At 36.0% G+C, this 21,147-nt stretch overlaps 1 protein-coding gene across 1 annotated transcript; it reads right to left on the bottom strand.

Moving 5' to 3' along the window:
- Nucleotides 1-2,337: 2,337 nt before the first annotated feature.
- On the bottom strand, nucleotides 2,338-19,454 carry LOC117337617 (aquaporin-4-like). The gene is made up of 3 exons (XM_033898681.1): nucleotides 18,556-19,454; nucleotides 10,500-10,580; nucleotides 2,338-5,010 (listed from the first exon to the last, which is right to left on the bottom strand). Exons 1-3 carry the CDS (start codon nucleotides 19,165-19,167, stop codon nucleotides 4,786-4,788), a joined length of 918 nt encoding a protein of 305 aa, XP_033754572.1. The 5' UTR covers nucleotides 19,168-19,454; the 3' UTR covers nucleotides 2,338-4,785.
- Nucleotides 19,455-21,147: the final 1,693 nt, after the last annotated feature.

Raw genomic sequence — 21,147 nt, 5'->3', positions numbered from 1 at the left:
AATGTAAGAACTCCGTTGAAAGATGAACAGGTTAAATAACTAAGAAAATAATTCTGTCCACGTGCTCAGAATGACCTAACGATCAACAAACACAAAATTACAAAGAATTGTGTAATCATCTAAGATAATACAGTTCAAAATTTTACAACTTTGTATCATCTTGAATAATTAAATAAGAATTGAAATTTTCAATCCGACCATTCATGCTGCTACAGGTGTACCAACTATTAGGCGAACTATTAGAGAAAAGTATTTCGCGCTAATTTCTTGTAGTCAACCGCGCGAAATATGGTCTCCTTAGTGTTATATATATACGCTATATATGTTGTATCAAGCAACACAATTATTCGTTAGAGCTGTTCCATTAGATATGACACTGACTGTTAATAGGACGTTAAACAAAGTAAACCAAACCATTAGTTAATAATTAATTTTCCATTGTTTGTACGCAGAACGCGGTTTCCCACTATGAAAAAAAATCCGAGAATGGCGCGAAAAATGTGAGCGGATTCATAGAGTTTGTAAGCAAAATTTGTTTCATACCCCGATGAAACTAAAAAAAAAATGACATAAATGCTTAAATGAAAAAAATTCCGAGAATAGCGCGATAAAAATGTGACGTCACAATACGACAATTGACGTTGGGTATTGATTTGAGATAAAGAATCCCATATAAAACCAGTAAAATTGTACATAAAACATGTAACTTAGAAAATAATTTTCAAAAATAAATTATAAGCGTTATTTTTTTAGTTTCATAGGGGTATGAAAAAAAATTATTTGCAAACTTCTGTAAGAATCCGCTACGCGGGGGTGTACCGACACTTTATCACTAGCCCTCCACCTCTGGGTTGCGAGTTCGAAACCTACGTGGGGCAGTTGCCAGGTACTGACCGTAGGCCGGTGGTTTTTCTCCGGGTACTCCGGCTTTCCTCCACCTCCAAAACTTGGCACGTCCTTAAATGACCCTGGCTGTTAATAGGACGCTAAACAAATACAAACAAACAAACAAACCGCTACGCGGATTTATACAGTTTGCAAACAATTTTTTTTCATACCCCGATGAAACAAACAAAAAATGACATCAATGCTTAAATTAACCCTATTTATATTATCGTATGTGTTCCTTAAATCGTAAAATAACCTCGTCTGAGAAATGTTTGGATGGTATCAGCGAGAACCTCCTAGAAAACTCCTACGCTCGCGATAATAACGTGTTTATCGACTTAGTTTAATATCTCTCGGCCATTGTCCTTTTTTCCCTATCACGGGCACCCTGTCACCTCACAGACGGTATCTGAATATTTTGTTCCCAAATCGTGATAACACTTAATTATCTGCATACCTCTGACGAAGGACAGGTATTTATTTATCTGTAGTCGAGCTCGGTTTTCATTGGCTGTTCCACAACGCGGTGGCCGAGTTTTTAAGGTGTCCCGACATTTTATCACTAGACCTTCAACTCTGGGTTGCGAGTTCGAAACCCAGGTGGGGCAGTTGCCAGGTACTGACTGTAGGCGGGTGTTTTTTCTCCGGCTTTCCTACGCCTCCAAAAGATGGCATGTTCATAAATGACCCTGGCTGTTTATATGACGTTAAACTAAATAAACCAAAACCACACAGTACTTGTATTTTAAATACCAACGTACCGTACACATTCAATATATGCGTGTTACATATATGATTTATTCGAGTGTAAAAGTGGAGAGATTAGCCCAAGTGGTAGAAGGTTTTGTCTGGAGAGCGAGAGGTCACTAGGTCGAGTCCCAGCGCGGGCAAGGTATTTTCCGTTAGTCCTTCCTATTACACGAATATGTTATAAGTTTGACTTACGTACAATATAAGTATTGCAACATTAAATGCGATTTATAATTCAAACAGACATTGAATAGAATTTGAGAGTAGGGTAACATGAAAAAGTCTTTAGAAATAAACAAAAATACGATTGAATTAGACCCTGATTTTAAAGCAACTCTCAAATTTTGACAAATTTTACGATTCATAACCAGATAAAAAGGAGTGTAAAATTTAAATGTCAGCATGACCTTCCACATCATAATGTTTATGTTTATTTGTTTTCCTTATTACAATGCTTTTTATTTTATTTTAATAAGATTTAATTTTGAGAGAAATAATATATTATGTGTAAAATAGTGTTAAATGCAGTCTCTGTCACTCAGAAGAGGCGTGGCTTATCACGCCGGTGACCAGGTTCGATTCATGTCAGGGCATTCAAAGGAATGTGTTTTTCCTGTTCTTTCACAAATCGTTTAAATACAGCGTCAAGTATAAATTGGACAAATTTGATGACATGTTAAAATAACACATGAGAGAGTATCAACAGAATTACTTTAATAAGATCAATTTATACAGACATACATCAACCTAATGAATATTCATATCAATAGATCAAGTAACATGGCGTGTACAACAGATATCTCAAAGATATTCATATGAATTGAAAGTAGAAAATGAAGTGTACAACAGCTAACTTATGAATATTCATAGTAGTTGAAAAAAGAAAACGAAGTGTACAGCAGCTAACTTATGAATATTCATATCCATTGGTAAATGCAAACGAAGTGTACAACAGTTAAGTTAATGAATATTCATTACAATCAATAAATTTTGAACAGAGTATTATACATTACAATACAGTGTGAATACATATACACTTACATACTCCAGGGATCAAAAACAGGTATTCAAACGTTGAAATATACGGGGTCTTATATATATCGTAGTAATAGCAAACCGGGGAGGCATATCTAACATAAGAACGGTTGATCTATATTATATCGCTACTTTCTAAAAATTTCATAATTAACATTTTTAGTAATTAATTTAATTATCATAATTAAATCCATACAATGATATACAGATCACAGGCAGAAAAGAACAAACATCGCAAGTGCTTATCAACATAAAACTTAGCTTAAAGGGAAGTAACTCTCAAATACTTAGAGCGTGTTGTAATCAGATTAGATATTGATGCCGCCAAATTTGGTTTATACTAATTTGTCATATTACAAATCCGTGATACATATAACAACTACGTGGTATATATCACGTGGTACATATTACATTACAACCACGTGATACATATTGCGTTCACGTGGTACATATTACAACCACGATATATATATAATGCAATCACGTGGTAGTTATTACATATACGTGGTAAATATCACGTGATACATTTTACAAACACGTTCTAGATATTTTATACAAACACGTGGTACATGTGTTACAAGCATGTGGTTATATCACGTGGTACAAATAGATGTTTACATTCATACAGAATATTTAAAGACGTGATACTTGTGATACACACGTTGTATTTATAGATACACGTGTTACCTACAAACACGTGTTTCTAACTATGAATAGGTGACTTTAACAGAAAACGTAAAAAAAAATCACTGAAAAATGTATTTTGTTCAACAAGGAAATACATCGATATGGCCCCCCGGGTGTCATCCGATATTCCCTATAAATGCACTTTTTTTCAACAAGACAAAATATAAAAGAAACAGATTTACATCTTTATCAAATCAGCACAAAAATCCTTAACACCGATTTACATCTCCTCAAAACTTCTAAATACCAAATTACATCTCCTCAAATCTGCTTAAAACTCCTTAACGCCAATTTACATCTTTATCAAATCAACACAAAACTCCTTAACCCCGATTTACATCTTTATCAAACCAGCACAAACTCCTTAATGCTAGTTTACATCTTTATAGAATCAACACAAACTCCTCTACGCCAATTTACATCTTTACCAATTCAGCAAAAAACTCCTTTAACATTGCCTTTTACATGTACACCTTTTCCAATCCAATTCAAATTTCCTTGATGCCAATTTCTATCTTTATCAAATCAGCACAAAATTCCTTTAACGCCGATTTAAATCTTTTTACAAATCAGCATAAAACTCCTTAACGTCAATTTACATGTACATCTTTTTCAAAACGATTCAAATTTCCTTGTTGCCAATTTCTATTTTCATCAAATTAATCCAAAACTCGATAACATCGATTCACAATTTTTTACCAACTCAGCCCAACACTCCTTAACGCCGATTTACATCTTTATCAACTCAGCCCAACACTCCTTAACGCCGATTTACATATTTATCAACTCAGCCCAACACTCCTTAACGTCGATTTACATCTTTATCAACTCAGCCCAACACTCCTTAACACCGATTTACATCTTTATCAACTCAGCCCAACACTCCTTAACGTCGATTTACATCTTTATCAACTCAGCCCAACACTCCTTAACGCCGATTTACATCTTTATCAAGTCAGCCCAACACTCCTTAACGCCGATTTGTATACAGTACCAACTCTATGTAAACACTCGGTGTGACAACAGGATACGATTAGAAATACTTCCGGGAACCGCCATTTCAAAAAGTTTGCTGTCCTCCCTCATCAGATTCATTCCGCTGTGTATATTTTAGTGAAAGGAAAATGTTCTATGATATCGGCGTGTCGACATGTATCATTATCGTCTACAAGGGGAGACAACTTACTTACATTAACTTTCGTCCAAGCTTAACATTGTTAGTAATCTGTGACTGGTTAGTACTACTCGTAACTTCTCTGGAGTTGATTTCCGAAAATTACCGGAAGTGTCGATCAATTGCCAACCTGTCAACGTGATTTTAAAGGGAAACCACTCTCGTTAAAAACTTTTAAAAGCTACCTATGATTCCAATATCAGTATTGCCATAATCAAGAATATGACTCGGATACGCTTCCATGGTTACGCTTAAGCTGTTTCCGATGTTTTCTGATTCATGTCGACATTGAGTTGTTCTTCCGCTTCTTCGTGAATCACCTTGACCTTTTTACGTTTGGCGGGAAAGTCCTCGTGATCGTAGTCACTGGACAGAAGGAATCCACGTGCCTTTTCAAGTGACGCATTCATGGAAAACACGTTGTCGTAGAGAAGAGCGGCACAGCATGCTCCCAGGGGCGGGGCTAACCAATAAACCTGAAATGAACATCAGTAATATGTATAAATGTCTTATCAAGATATATTTATGACATCTACAACACATTGCTCCCACTGTGGAATGTGTTTTATCGCGGCGTGCAACAAGGGATCGTGTATTTTTACAAATAAGAATGTGGGTCAGCGGGAAACTGTGGAGTATCTGAGTATTCAAAGCGTTGATATAAAATTTAATAAACGCAATTGACCGGGTATCAAATCTCAGATATGTTTCTATTATCATACGTAAATAGAGACTATTTATTATATTTTTTTTAACATTTATAAAGAATTTGGGAAGTGGCATGGTCTAATGTACAATTTATGAACAAAAATTACTTGACAGGAGGGCATCGGCTGGTAAATCTCTATATATATATGCGTCAATGCCAGGGTCACCAAAATTTGTTGAATGACAACAATTAAAAGACTGTACATTTAGGTCCACGAAAATAATATATATCTCACATAAATATGGTGTTGCAAACTTACACATATAAATGGAACCAGGGCAAAAAAATATAGAAAGACAAAATGCAGACTTAGAACCTAGCTTACAATATTTACAAAAATGTACATTGTAAATCGTCCATTTGAAAAAACACTTTCTTTATTTGATTTAAACATATTTTATTGTATCTTAATATATACATGGGAATTGGGCACAAGTTATCAAATTTATATTAAGCCCTTTAATAATTTTACATACATATAATACATTTATTTTTACAAGATGACATATATTTTATTTACATATTTGAGAGAGAGAGAGAGAGAGAGAGAGAGAGAGAGAGAGAGAGAGAGAGAGAGAGAGAGAGTTAAATGAATATAAATGAAGATATAATTTTTAAAAAATCATTATGGCTATAGATCATCAAATGAATAAATAATTCAAGTAAACTATTCCAATAAACTATTAACACTTTCTTAAGAACAGTAAAATCATATCTACATTGCAATTGTATCTATCAAGGGATGGACAGTTTGTTTACTAAAATGACGATATTTTGGCAGATTTGAGTCATGCCTCTTGAGTGGCCAAATTATTCCTCTATATTGTTCTTAGATTTAAGGTTCATGTAAATAGTATATCAAGTGATATTTATCCAGATTAAAAATCACTATTCTGTTGCAATTAAACAGAAGTAAATTGACAAATTGTTAATATGTATCATGGCTATCCATGGGTCTTGATTTTGACATCTAATTTGTTAAGCTACCTTTTAATTTCGGCAAAACATAAAAAAAAAAACCCGTAAAAAGCATGTTTCAGGGGAACAAATAAAGCTCATGTGGATCAGACATATTGCACAAAATAATGGCAGCTGTGATGTATGATAATTTGTTTTCAACGTAAAAGCCCGAAAATAAAACAATTGCGATGACCACAGAGCTGTTGTTTATTTCGTAAATCTGTTCTGAAGAGAATCTTGCCTGACGGATTTGATGCTGTGTTTTACACAATTAAAAGTAATAAAGTTAACTCTCTGTTCCGATTGGGTTTGCCTTTTATTCTCAGGCCTTAATTGATTAAGTTCTATGTTATCATTATATTCATCATTTTCATCATCATCATCACCATCGAGTTATATTAACAAGCGATGAAAAGTTCCACAGCGTGATAGTTTTATTGGTGTAACGCAAATTGATATGAAATATATTTCTACGCGATCAATTTCCCTATCTGCACTGGCTGAAACTAAGAGGCCCTTTTAAGGGACTCTCGATAAATAAATATCACATTAAATAGTATATCCAATAACATATATCGGAGTTGAATAATGATATATAACATCAATTGTAGTTGAATACTGTTATGCTTTAAGGGCAATTATTCTAAAAATAGAAAATGCAAAGTAAAAAAAAAAAATGCGAACAGTACTTAAACCCCCAATGTTCCTCTATGTATTCGTAAACTGACAGTATCAAGTCGATTGTAATATCGCGGGACAAAATCGTCTGCTCATTAATTTACAGAGATCAGTCAAGCCGGCCATTGTTACGGAGGGTTTGATTACTTTTCGTCTGTAGTAGATAATCCACTAGACTGTGAAACACATCCCACTTTCCATATAAAATACGTCATGTTTCAATTATCAAAATAACCATGGCAAGGGAAGCTTGAACGCAACTTTTTCGGCATAGCCGTATAATATTCTTTTGGCCCCGGATATGACGCGACAGGTGGCGTTACTGGTCAAGATGAAGGATGTGATTGGTCAATGTAGCGGTAAATGCAAAATGCAAATCTACAGTTAAAGACGAAACAAAATTAAGATTGAATGCATGCTGAATAAGTGGATGTATATTTATTCACCAAAAATGATTCAAACTGATATAATTTTGTTTTCAGTGCTGAAAGGCATAGTTCGTTGATAAATTTCACCAGCAGTTTTACATTAAAACCACCAGCATTAAAACTATGCCGTTTATCTTTTTCGGCATAGCCGTCTAATTTTGTTTTGGCCCCGGATATGACGCGACAGGTGGCGTTTCTGTCAAGATGAAGTACGTGATTGGTCAATGTAGCGGTCAATGCAAAATGCAGATATACAGTTTAAAACGAAACAAAGTTAAAGGGACCTCACGGTAAACCAATATTTATTTTGTATTTTCTATCATATTATTGGGTATATCTTTTAAAAAATAACCTTCTGAACAATAACCATTCGAATTTGATGATGTATGTACATAAAAACATCAATTATCAATTATTAAAAGGTTATCACTCTGAATATGCAAATTTTGTGACATATACGATAAACGCATGCGCACAACAAACTAAAACACATGGAAACAAAAATGGCTTCCATTGTGAATCGACTGCGGTTGGAAACGATAACAGCTTCCGCAATGAAGAGAATAATAGGAAAATGGGTCAAACACAATCCTAGAATTAAACTTGAGAAGCAGTACAATAGACTGTAACAGTTCAAACATGGAAACAGCAGTAATACGGACGCCGCTCGTATTCTGCTTGATTGTTTGATAGTAGGTCATGACAATCTCGGTAATATTTACACAAACTATGTAATATTAACACAAACTCTGTAATAGTTCCACAAGCTCGGTAATATTTACACAGTCTGTACCAGTACATCGCTACTGTCACTATACTATATGAACAGTGTTTACATTTATGTACACATAAATATGTGTGCCGTAATATATACAGAACGTGTTATTTAACATTTAAACCACTGTATAATATCGTTATCCAACTAACCCAGACGGAATATAGATATCGCCTTGTAAACTATCGTCTGTTTGTGTTGCCACGATTTCAAAACAGTCACGTAATAATTTAAAAATAATTTCCGCGCTTAATTAAGAGGGGGATTCCCAAACTAAATCGAGTGGTCAAGCTGGACATAGGGATTTACTGTGAACATTGGGACAGCACAGAAACACATTCAGTGAAAATTGCAACGTTTATCGTGATGTCCCTTTTAAATTGAATGCAAGCTGAATAAGTGGATGCATCTATTCAAATGACACATTTGCAGTCCTATTATCACCAAAAATGATTCAAACTGATATAATTTTGTTATCCGTGCTGAAACTGCGTATTTATTAATTAAAATGTAGTTCATTAATTTATTTCACCAGTAGTTTTACATTATAACCACCAGCATTAAAACTATGCCGTTTATCTTTTTTAAAGATATTTCTTGTTTAAAGATATATCTTGTTAAAAATATGTTTACTTCAGCGGACATGTCATGGACTTAATTTAAAAAAAAAAAAAAAAAAAAAAAAATTCTCTTATGTAAGATCGATAAAATTCATAACTTTGAACATGTTTCAGAAAAAAATCTTGATACTGGAAGTATAAAGAAATTCAAACAAAATCCCCACCAAACAATGACGAATGTTAGGACGAATTTGTCGGAAACGGGCCGACTTAGGTTTTCGTACTTGTTCTTTAAACTAAACCTGTTTTCCTCTTGCGAAACGTATGGAAAGATGGGAAGATTTTGCTTTAAAATGGTGTCATTGCAGACAAATTGGTATTATCTCAAATGCTTATTAATTCGTTGGACACACGATAAAAAATGTATGACTATTCTGGAAGTATAGTTGTTGCAGTGCAGAGAACACTTTTAGCCATGGAGGTCCGTCGTATTCAGAATGATATGAAGAACACTCTCGCAGTGTACTGAAATGATGATTTTCGGAATAACGACTGCTTGATGTTCTAATTAGCATTATGGAGTGTGTGAATTCAAAGTTTCCAATATTGTTAAATGCCTTTCATGTGTAATGTGCAAAAAACTTTTCCAGACCTCCAGCCCGTATTCCACATCAGAATACAACAGATGCTTGGATGTGTATATGGATCAAATCAATGGATATGGTTCTAAACTAAAACGAGTGTTTTTTTTTTTATCAATTTCGCCCTTCATTGGGCGTAGTTATTTTGTTACGCAGTTAAGAATGGATCATGCCTCATTCGGAACTCGGGATCTGTAAATCAAATTCGAGAGTTCCGAATAGAATATATGTTACACGCCGGGTTCTCTATCGCCAAACAAATACTTGACTGGTACCCTACTCGGCTTCCTCCATTCTATACGCTACACCCTCTTGTGTTTGCGCTCTGGTGCAGTTTATATACAAGGTCTCCCAAAATGCATTGCGGTTCCCGTCATAGGAAGGGAACCGCAATGCACTCTGGGAAAGATTTGTTTATAGAGTGTCGTCTTGTCGCGTTTTTGAACCAAGACAAAGCACCAACAAACCAAAGCGCCAACTTTAGGGAACAACCAACCAATTGAAAAAATAGATTTTTGAAACAGCCCCTGTGTATAGAAAGTTGAGCCAAGGATAAAATGTCTGGCAGCCACTGATTGGCCAGTATGTTATGAAGCGAGAAAATAGATATGTAGCCTGATAGGTAACTATCAATAAGAAATGTTGATATTAATTTCGTAAGTCCGATTGATTTTTTCCCAAAAGTTCAGGTAATAATAATTAACAGGTAAACATTTAAGATTTTTGAGAATTTTTACTGCGAAATTCACCCATTTTCAAAATGGCTACCCTGGAGAAAATTTGAGCTGAAGGACCCAACTTTTTTTTTTTTGATTAGGTGTTATATAAGACCCTAAACTTTTGTTATAAACAATAATTGTCATATTGAATTCAAGAATTTGAATGAAATACTCCAAAACGTTAACACTAAAGTCTATGGGAAAACAATTGGTTGGTTGGTCTCTATTACGAAGGCACCAAAGCGCCAATGCGCCAACACGCCAGTGCGCCAACACACCAACACGATATAGCCGTTGTGAGCGGAGCGCACCCTGGTGGAGAATAGACACCTAGTGGAAGGAACTAGTCTAAACAAATATAATTCGGCTAACCTCGACGGATTCCTGCACCTGTAGGTACTTAATCGTCGAAATGTGAGACAAATATAGAATCAAAGGAATAATTAATGACATTATTCCCATTTCTATTTTTATGACTTTGCTTTTCAAACATACCCAGTGTTTATCCCAAATCCCCATGACAACCGCGGGTCCGAAACTACGGGCAGTGTTCATGCTGGCTCCTGTGAACTGGATCTGAAAAACACGAGATATTCAGTTATTCCCAAAATTGTACAAAACCCCAAATTTCTCCAATCTTAGATTAACAATGATGTAATATATTATCGCTTCAGCCAAAGAAACAACAACAACAACAACAACAACAACAACAACAACAACAACAACGTATGTGCGTATTCCAAGAATAATTAAAAAATAAAACTCAAAACTAGAATAATAAAGATGAGAATGAGATATAAAGACAGGGACTACAATGATTCAATTAATCAGTAAACCTTAATTAAACCTTAATTAGTCTGCTGTAAGACCGGACCAAACATTCACAATCTGAACTCCAAACGCTTAAACATGCAGTTTCAACGGGAGCATATTTGTGAAGAGTAATAAATTAATCTTATTCTAAAACAACTGCATTGGTTAAAAAAATGTATGTTCGTTTACGCTAACATCACGTAGGATGTCGTCGATTGTTACGCCGTTTTTGATTGGTCAGTAGAGCTGCATAAAAACTCCTTGATGAAGTCACTTGATTTGAACAGTGATAAGGTTAAGAATTTACACATATACTTAGCATTCTTTGGAAACCCAATATTAAAATTTTATCAAATTAATTTAAAATTTGTTATTGAAGTTATATGGGTTTTTGCGTTCCCAATCAAAATTTTGACATTGGTTTTGACATATTTCAAGTCTTTGGTCGCTCCTATGATAAATTTATGCCCTTAGCATTACTGACGCGTCCCAGAAGAATGAATATGTAGCTGTATGATGTAGTGCAATTCATTTGACTCTGCTGTATCTAAAGTTAATTTGTTATGAATGGTGCCAATGCTTTGCGTGTTTTTCGGGCGATCCGTTGAAGTATTACAAACGAGCCTCTTAAGATTTGATGTCGACAAATTATACTCTGATAGGTCGATGAAGTTGTGCAAATATCCTAACTGCATGTTGTTTATTTGTTTGCTGGGGTTTATCTCCCCGTAAACAGCCAGGGTCATTTTGAGGCGGAGTCTCCTTTGGTGACTACCTTAACGAACAACATACGGGAGGCCTGTCATATGCCGTCCAGAGCAAGTAGTGTCTTGCCCAAAGACACAACCATGACAGCACAGACCGGTGCGTTTTCTCATTTTCTCGGGTAGGGGGGCGTCGAACCACGCACCTGGGGTAACGTGACGGTCGCTCTAGCCACAGGCGTCAGCTTCTGGTTAGTATTGATAGAAAAAAATATTAGACCCTACTCATACTATATCAACAAGATGTTACACTTAAAATCCATGATGCATCGACTGTGGAACGGAAGTAGATCTGATTGGTCGACAATTATATATTTAGTAGGGCTGTTGATAGAGCAGGAGTAGGGGCTAATATATATTTTTTTCATCAATACTAACCAGAAGCAGACGCCTGTGATCTAACCGATTGAGCAATCGTGGTCCCCTGAATGTCGCATTTGCAAGGTCACCTTGTCATCAACCAGAGATCACAATGACATTCTACTTAACATAACCCTTTTTCGGACAGGAAAAGCTCCTCTGGGCAACACTGCCATGCAATATGGCTAAAAGCGCTAGGTAGATGACTGCTAAAATATATTGCCATGCTACAAAGGGAGTCTATCAGCTGTCCGGGACGGTACATCTGGTGTTGAGTGTACAAGCCTGCCCACGGCGATAGTTGGATAAAGTGTGGTTTTACAGCATATCAGGGATTCACTTTGTTTGTATGGGCTGTTTACAGTTGCCCTAACACCATGGAACATCGGTACCACTATCAACAGGGAATAAAAAAAAAACCGGTATAGGAAGATGAACAAACGAAAGCGGGTTTTGTTGAATATAGTTTTCATAGTTGTTGGAGGACGGTAAGAGATTATTATCATCATCCCAATCAAATTAAAACGAATGTAAACAAAGGTAAACAAAAATGTAAACAAGAGTTAAGACACAAGCGTAAAACACTAATGTATAAACAGCCTTACGGGCGAGTATGGATAATCTGCCCCAAGAAAGATCTCCGATTTGCAATCCTGGACATCTCGCAACTCCGACTCCGATTCTACTGGTGCCTAATATTGGTCGACTCTTAAAATAATTCAAGTCTGTTATTTCTTCAAACTGGGGTTTGTTGATGTTTATTGACATTGCAAAGTGCATCGAAGAATCCATTAACATAATACCCACTTATAAGAGACAGAATGGGTAAAAAAATATCTATCCCTAAGACTTCTTAAAAAACAACAACAACAACAACAACAACAACAAAACAACGTATGGTTTGTTTCTTTGTTTGCTGTGCTTATCGCCCCGTAAACAGCCAGGGTCATTTTGAGACGGAGATTCTTATCAAATCGATATGTTATGATTGAATACATCATGCAGTAATTGTCAGGGAAATTTGTCTTTTAAGTAAAAATACCTAATATTGTCAATTAGACAATTGTGCCTACCTCGTAGATGAATGATAACCTACTTAGTATTTTAAAATTCGTCCTACCGGAACAAAATAGGTCGAGAATTGTAAGTAATTAAGAGACACTAAATATATTTCACAAAGCTGACATCGTCACAGTATGATAACTACACAGTTTAGTTACAGGCCACAGATGTTTTTCTGTAGATTTCTTATTAAGATACTAGAAATAAACGATGACTCGGCTAAATAGCTGTAGACTAGATTATCATTTCGTGGTTAGTCTATATCAATGTGGGATAGAATTTCGTGGTTAAAAACGAGAGTAAAATATTATCAAAACTAACATTATCACAACCTTGAGAAAACAAAAACAAAAACAAAAAACAAAAAACAAAAAAAGAAAACTCACAAAACAAATCCGGTTAATCAAGCTAATGTGGCACGGTACACTGGACTTAATCAATCAAAGTGAGACGATTAACCGGATTTAGTCAATCTAAAGTGAGACGATCAACCGGGCTTAATCACTCGATGGTGGCAAGATCAACCGGACTTAATCAATCTTAAGTGACACGATAACCGGATTAATGCAATCTAAAGTGACACGATAACCGGACTTATTCAATCGAAAGTAACACTATAAACCGGGCTTGATCACTCGATGGTGGCAAGATCAACCGGACGTAATCAATCTTAAGTGACACGATAACTGGATTAATGCAATCTAAAGTGACACGATAACCGGACTTATTCAATCGAAAGTAACACTATAAACCGGACTTGATCACTCGATGGCGGCACGATAAACCGGACTTAATCAATCTAAAGTGGCGCGATAAACCGGATTTAATCAATCTAAAGTGGCACGATCAACCGGATTAAGTCAATCTAAAGTGGCACGATAAAGCCAGACTTAGTCAATCGAAAATGACATCGTAAACCGGACTAGGTTAATCTAAAGTGACACGATAAAGCCAGACTTAATCAATATTAAGTGACACAATAAATTAGATTCAGTCCATCAAAAGTGACGCGATAAACCGGATTCAATCAATCAAAGTGACACGATAAACCGGACTTAGTCAATATAATGTGACACGATAAACCGGACTTAGTCTTTCTAAAATGACACGATTAACCGGACTTAATCAATCTAAAGTGACACGATTAACCGGACATAATCAATCAAAAGTGAGACGATAAACCGGACTACATTTGTAATTCAATCTAAGGTAACACGATACACCGGACTTAATCAATATTAAGTGACACAATAAATTAGATTCAGTCCATCAAAAGTGACACGATTAAACGGATTCAATCAAGCTATTGACATGATAAACTTGATTTATTTTATTCAATGTGACATCGAACGTCAGATGGTGAAACACTTAGAATTATAAAATGATATCTTACTGATAGACTGTTAACGATACCGGCAGATTCTGAGACAGTGTGTTTACCTGTGACCGCAGTGTGTTTACCTGTGACCGCATTCTCCGGGTGTTTCAGTGTAGGTAAATAAAACTGTACGCAGATTACACATTGACCATGACCTCTGATATTTTTGTACTCGACAGTATGAGTTTGTAAAATCATCAGGTATACACACATTTATTCATATTTCATTTCCTCTAAAAGGTGAGAATTAAATGTTTCTACACATAACAGACATTTCTTGTTTCTAATTTGAAAAATATATACTCCATAAGCTACATATACATGCTATAGTTAACTACATTTAGTGATAACCAATAGCAGTAGGCCTAACAGTAAGTAGGTGCCTTCAGAGAAATCCATAGAGAGCGGTAGGCAAAAGGCCTAAACTGTATTTTTCAAAAACATTATCATACCATCCCATAACGCTATCTTATCATTATCTCCGAACCAGATCAGTGTCCTGGTACATCAAGCCAATTTAAGACACGAACTGTCTTTTTTTTTATCCAAGTGTTTGTTTAGACTTTAACTGCGGTTGGGTTTAACTGTAAAGTTGTTGTCTTAAAGGACAAGGATATCGAATAGTTCCAGTTATCGGGACTATGGAATGATATCATTCGGCTGAACATTTCGACAAAATCCGGTAGAATTCGGAAATTGCCGGGAATTGTTTTATTCCAGTGAGTTTGTTAATCAATAACTCTGAATATAAACATCTAAAGCTTTATTTCTTAAACTACATCACTTAGTCTATATCCTATACTATGCATCTCTGAGTACATCTCCTAACCTAAATCTCTTAGTCAATATATCTTAATCTGTATCACTTCGTCAATATATCTTCGTCTATATCTCCTAGTCCGTATCTCTTAATCTATATCTCTTTGTCCGTATCTCTAAATCTGTATCTCTTAGTCCGTATCTCTAAATCTGTATCTCTTAGTCCGTATCTCTTAATATGTATCTCTTAGTCCGTATCTCTTAATATGTATCTCTTAATCTGTATCTCTTAGTATGTATCTCTTAATCTGTATCTCTTAGTCTGTATCTCTTAGTCAGTATCTCTCAATCTGTATCTCTTAATCTGCATTTCTTAGTCTGTATCTCTTAATCTGTATCTTTTAGTCTGTATCTCTTAATCTGTATCTTTTAGTCCGTATCTCTTAGTCTGTATCTCTTAGTCTGTATCTTTTAGTCCGTATCTCTTAGTCTGTATCTCTTAATATGTATCTCTTAGTCAGTATCTCTCAATCTGTATATCTTATTTGAATATCTTAATATGTATCTCTTAATCTGCATTTTTTAGTCCATATCTCTTAATCTGAACTCTAAGTCGCTATTTCTTAATATGTATCTCTTAATCTGCATTTCTTAGTCCATATCTCTTAATCTGAACTCTAAGTCGCTATTTCTTAATATGTATCTCTTAATCTGCATTTCTTAGTCCATATCTCTTAATCTGAACTCTAAGTCGCTATTTCTTAATATGTATCTCTCAGTCCATATTTCTTCTCTTGGTCCTTATCTACATCTTTTAATCTAAATTTCTAAGTCCGTATTTCTTTGACCAACTATTTTAGTCTGGTTATCTTAGTGAATATTTCTAAATCTACATATCTTAAGTTTTCTTACACAATTATTGTATATGTACCCTTTATTGGTGACGCTTACTGATGTCGTTTTAAGTCTCCCCTTTCTGATAGATACCAACATTTTATATTTTCATCCCTTAACTATTTTTTTTAATGAAGTTAAGATTATAGATGCAGAGAATAACATGAAAAAACGTCGTGTCACAGGTCATGCAACGCGTGAATACACATATGTAATTATACACATACACATAAGGAGCATGTATATATATATATATATATATGTGTGTGTGTGTGTGTGTGTGTGTGTGTGAGGGTGCGTGTGTGTGTGTGTGTGTATTTGTTGGATGTACATTTTAGCTGTTTTAGTTAAAATTCTGACAAACTCAACAACATACCCATTAGATAGGCATATTATCATCGCCACACTCCATCTTTTAACCCTATAGTATGGCTACAAACATTGATGTAGATAATTATCACGTGTCAGATCTATGTACCTGTACAAATGATACACCTGAACATGAGGTATATAGATATAAACTACTACAGGTATTGCAATTCATGACCTTTCTGAGGCGAGTCATGAAAAAAAGAAAATTACTTCGTAACAAAATTACAATTTTGAAATTTTAACAATACGCTTTTATTGCCTCTGTATGAATTATTCATGAGGACAATTTGAATATGCATTACAGGAGATGTGAACGGTTCTGTCCCATTAAACACCTGCCCATGAATTGTGCACGTCTAGTGCACAGAAACATTCCTGGCTTTTTAAAGTCTAATTAAAAAAAAACAATATTAGGTGCAGATTCCACAAACCACAAAACATCAACAGTGTTGTTTTGAATACGTGTCATTCGGAAACGAAAACAACAAGATACAAGGAAACAACGAGAATGTTGAGGTATATAACAACAACTGAGGAGACACCAAAACAGAAAGTAGGACAACAACAGGGACTAAGGAGACATCAAAACAGAAGGTAGGACAACAACAGGAACTGAGGAGACGCCAAAACAGAAGGTAGGACAACAACAGGGACTGAGGAGACAACAAAACAGAAGGTAGGACAACAACAGGGACTGAGGAGACAACAAAACAGAAGGTAGGACAACAACAGGAACTGAGGAGACACCAAAACAGAAAGTAGGACAACAACAGGGACTGAGGAGACACCAAAACAGAAAGTAGGACAACAACAGGGACTAAGGAGACATCAAAACAGAAGGTAGGACAACAACAGGAACTGAGGAGACACCAAAACAGAAGGTAGGACAACAACAGGGACTGAGGAGACAACAAAACAGAAGGTAGGGCAACAACAGGGACTGAGGAGACACCAAAACAGAAAGTAGGACAACAACAGGAACTGAGGAGACACCAAAACAGAAAGTAGGACAACAACAGGGACTGAGGAGACACCAAAACAGAAGGTAGGACAACAACAGGAACTGAGGGGACATCAAAACAACGTGGAAACTCAGGAGACAAAGAAATACTGGAAACTTTGGGGAAATGGAGCCAAAGAGAAATCAAACCTATTGGAGTCATTCAGGCACCACGAAAAGGAAATACAAGAATAATCGTACTTTTTTTTTTAATACAAGAATCACGAACCCATCAAGATACCAGGCAAATGGAATACAGAAAAGGAAACATTTTAACCACGACGGTCGACTTATTATCGTTCATTATCACACTGTATTTACTTTGATTACGGGTACAGGTCAAGGTGAAGGACACTACATGTTGTATGAAATGTATTTCACTCGTTTTACAATCGATCACCCGACATAAACTCTGTTATATAAGAATTGCTTTCAGGCTGTGTATAGTTTATTCCCCACAGGAAGTGGTCGATATCATAAGTGAATTCTTCACTGATAAATTCACTATACAATATGTCCTGTATTGTAGGGTAAAGATAAAAGGGTCGTGCCGTAAGATACATTTCAATCCGGGAATTCCACTTAATCTTAACAACAGCATGCCGGCTAACGATACGGCACAAACTGTCAGGGACATATACGTCATCGTAATATTGTCATTTTGAGTGAATTTAGATATAAAACAATGAAATAATTCACGCCTTATATGGAAATCTAGTAAATGCGTTATATGACGTATAACTTGTCATTCGATCGGATGTAAAATATCCGTATAAAAGAAATATCCGGAATAATGGAACATTCGGAATAACGGAAGATCCGGATAAAGGAATATTTTACTAACTATAGTGTGGGATACAGGAATGTCCAACTAATGGGTTTAGAATTATCTTGTAAGGTTGAAAAACTATCTCTAAGATATTCAGAAGTGATTTAATATTTTTCTCGGGTATATTATACATTACTAATTGATAATTAATAAAACGTGACGTCACAGAGCGCGCTAAATCATTCTCAGAGTAAGATGGCGATAATCTAAAAATGGGGTAAAACTTCTAGTTATATTACAGACGTGATGTTATGAAGTCATATACCGTAAATATTGATATTTACGTAAACATGGTTAACCTACATGCATAGCATACTTACCGCAAACAGGTGACACATGGTAACAGACAGGCCGATGGACAGGGGAAAGGAGCCACCAAGATCCTTACGTTTTTTGTCACATGTCGCAAAAATGGTAAAGATCAAGATAAAAGTGATAAAAAATTCAATTCCAAAAGCTTTGCCACCATCGACGTCATTGTGCGGCACGGTGGCACCCAAACTGTCCTGGCGGCGGGTGGGTGTCATTCCCTTCAACAACCCAGCTCCAATTATTGCACCCAAACATTGGACTACTATGTAGAGAACTGCACGTGCCAAGCTTATTTGGCGCGTGATGAAGAATGCACACGTGACCGCCGGGTTTATATGTCCCCCGCTTACATGACCGATACTCCAGACAATTGTGGCGACACTGAGTCCAAAACAGAAGGCGATTTGGACAACTTTATTATCAGCATCCCAAGCAACACAAGATCCACATCCTACAATTACTAGTAACAAAGTCCCGAGAAACTCGGCACCAACAGCCTTCCAAAATCGCAAGGACTTCAAATCATCAATGCTTGTGATCATCCTGTATCTCCTTGCCCAGTGGTTCGCAGGAACAGAATCACGGCTATATTTCTTCTTATTGGAAGTTGACTCAGGCATAGGCTAATCTTTCACGTAATAAATTGAGTAAATACTCCAAAGATACTGTCAGTACGATAGGTGCTTCCAATTATGGATTACAACACTCATCAAACTGTCGTTGTTGTTCCTGTGTGTAAGCCCGCCTACGATCACCGGCAGCATAACTCGTCTTAGTAGTAAAATAGGTTAAATTTCGGCAGTGGATGATAGCTCGCTATCGACAATTACATAAACCTTATGCTATCGTAGCATACCTGTAACTAGTCCGGGGTAGGGACGGCCTACCTGTGTAAACGATAGCTGGTTATACATCAGCGAGGCAATATACTACCGGAAAATATCCTTATATAGACCCCCCTGGGAGGATATCAGCGGGCAGGAAATCTACATCCAATTCCACTGATGACAGTCAGTGACGTCAGTATATACAGCACGTGCTTGTCAATTAATAGATCACCCGCGTCCCGTGTCGTAATTACGTTTCCCATCTGACGATTGAAAAGGTAGATTATCGAAACACTGTTGGACAGTTATTGTCAAAATCTATATAGCATTTTGGCGACAGCGAGATACCACGCAGACCGACACCATGTTATATTTCAAGGGATGAAATGTCCATTTTGGAATATATTGGTGACACGCTGGTTATGTCCATTACACACAGAATAGGGCCTTCTAATTTCGATCGAGTGTAATTCCCAACAGAACATGTATTCTTTTGATCATCAATTCATCACTTAAACTAATCGAATTATATTTGTGGTAGTCTACCCCTGACGGACATTCATCTGTGACGACTTCAGAACAGCCATTCGTCGATCAGATATGCAAATTACGGCGGATTTCTATTTGTTTATTGTACTAAACAAATGTACAAAGAGGGTCCACATCGAGTTACTGAAACCAATCATGTTTATCTACCCAGAGTGCGTTTGTATACTACACGATATTTCATTACTTTTTTCTTCTTTTTAATATAAAAAAAATTAATTAACAAGAGTACGTTAGACATAAAAACAACCACGAACTGATGAGCACGTTCACAAGAATTGAGTTCGCGGAGGAATTTGATTGAGGTGATAAGTCTGCTGCTTTTATGCGAATAATCGCAATTATTTTGGCCATTTGTATCGATGATGGATTCTAACCCAAACTTTTTAATTAATATTAAATTTGATGTATTCGTGAAAATTTTAAAGCTACTATTTTATATAAAAAAAGAGTACTCAATCTAAGGACTACATTGCTGGCGCGATCAGGTGAGCAAAAAGTCGGAGGGCGCGAATCTTTAACTTTCAACGTTCGATAGTTTCGTATTTGAACAGGTATCAATATATCCAGTTCTAAAAAAAATGTGGCCGCATCATATGTACTGATACAAGCACAGGTCCTTGTCACAATTTATTTCCCTATAAACTTGAATGCTATCGCTGCTATGTAGACAAATCTTACTATTATGACCATATAACAGTGCGACTTGTGCCTGTGATCTTAATATGAACCAGACTAACAACTTACTTCAATCGGAACACCTCGCCTCCGTCAGGAAATGACGAGGGGTTCCGATTGAACTGACTTCTATTAAAAGTTCAAGATATCGAGTTACTCTCAAGATCAGGTTTGTAACCTATGGCAGGTGCCCCCAAAGGTAAAATCTAATGCAATAAATAAAAAATCAATAAATCTATGATATATTTGGAAGAGAACATCAAAGTTGGAAAATTCCCAATAAATAAATCTCTTCCCTTTGTAGATTAAACTGTTATTGCTACTAAAAAGAATATCTTATTCTGTTTGATTTCGTTAGATCAGAGACGTATTTGAAGAGAGTATATACATATATGTGTCCTTCACCACCGCTGATGTATATTACATACTTCACCCTTGTTACGATGTACAGGCAGAGGTAATAATACATACTTATATGACTGTACATAAGTGCACGCACAGGGCAATTTACGACCCAATGATGACATATCGAATATTTCGTTTTAGCTG

This window comes from Pecten maximus, chromosome 11, assembly GCF_902652985.1.
Source record: "Pecten maximus chromosome 11, xPecMax1.1, whole genome shotgun sequence".
Classification (NCBI taxonomy): domain Eukaryota; kingdom Metazoa; phylum Mollusca; class Bivalvia; order Pectinida; family Pectinidae; genus Pecten; species Pecten maximus.
This window is presented reverse-complemented; position numbering and strand designations above follow the sequence as displayed.

What these genes read in the sequence shown, in the direction of transcription:
- LOC117337617 (XM_033898681.1), bottom strand. Translation starts at nt 19,167, where the DNA reads ATGCCTGAGTCAACTTCCAATAAGAAGAAATATAGCCGTGATTCTGTT. An exon ending in CCATGTGTCACCTGTTTGCG is followed by an intron (nt 10,581 to 18,555) that starts GTAAGTATGCTA and finishes CGTGTTTTTCAG; the next exon opens with ATCCAGTTCACAGGAGCCAG. An exon ending in GGATTTGGGATAAACACTGG is followed by an intron (nt 5,011 to 10,499) that starts GTATGTTTGAAA and finishes TGTTCATTTCAG; the next exon opens with GTTTATTGGTTAGCCCCGCC.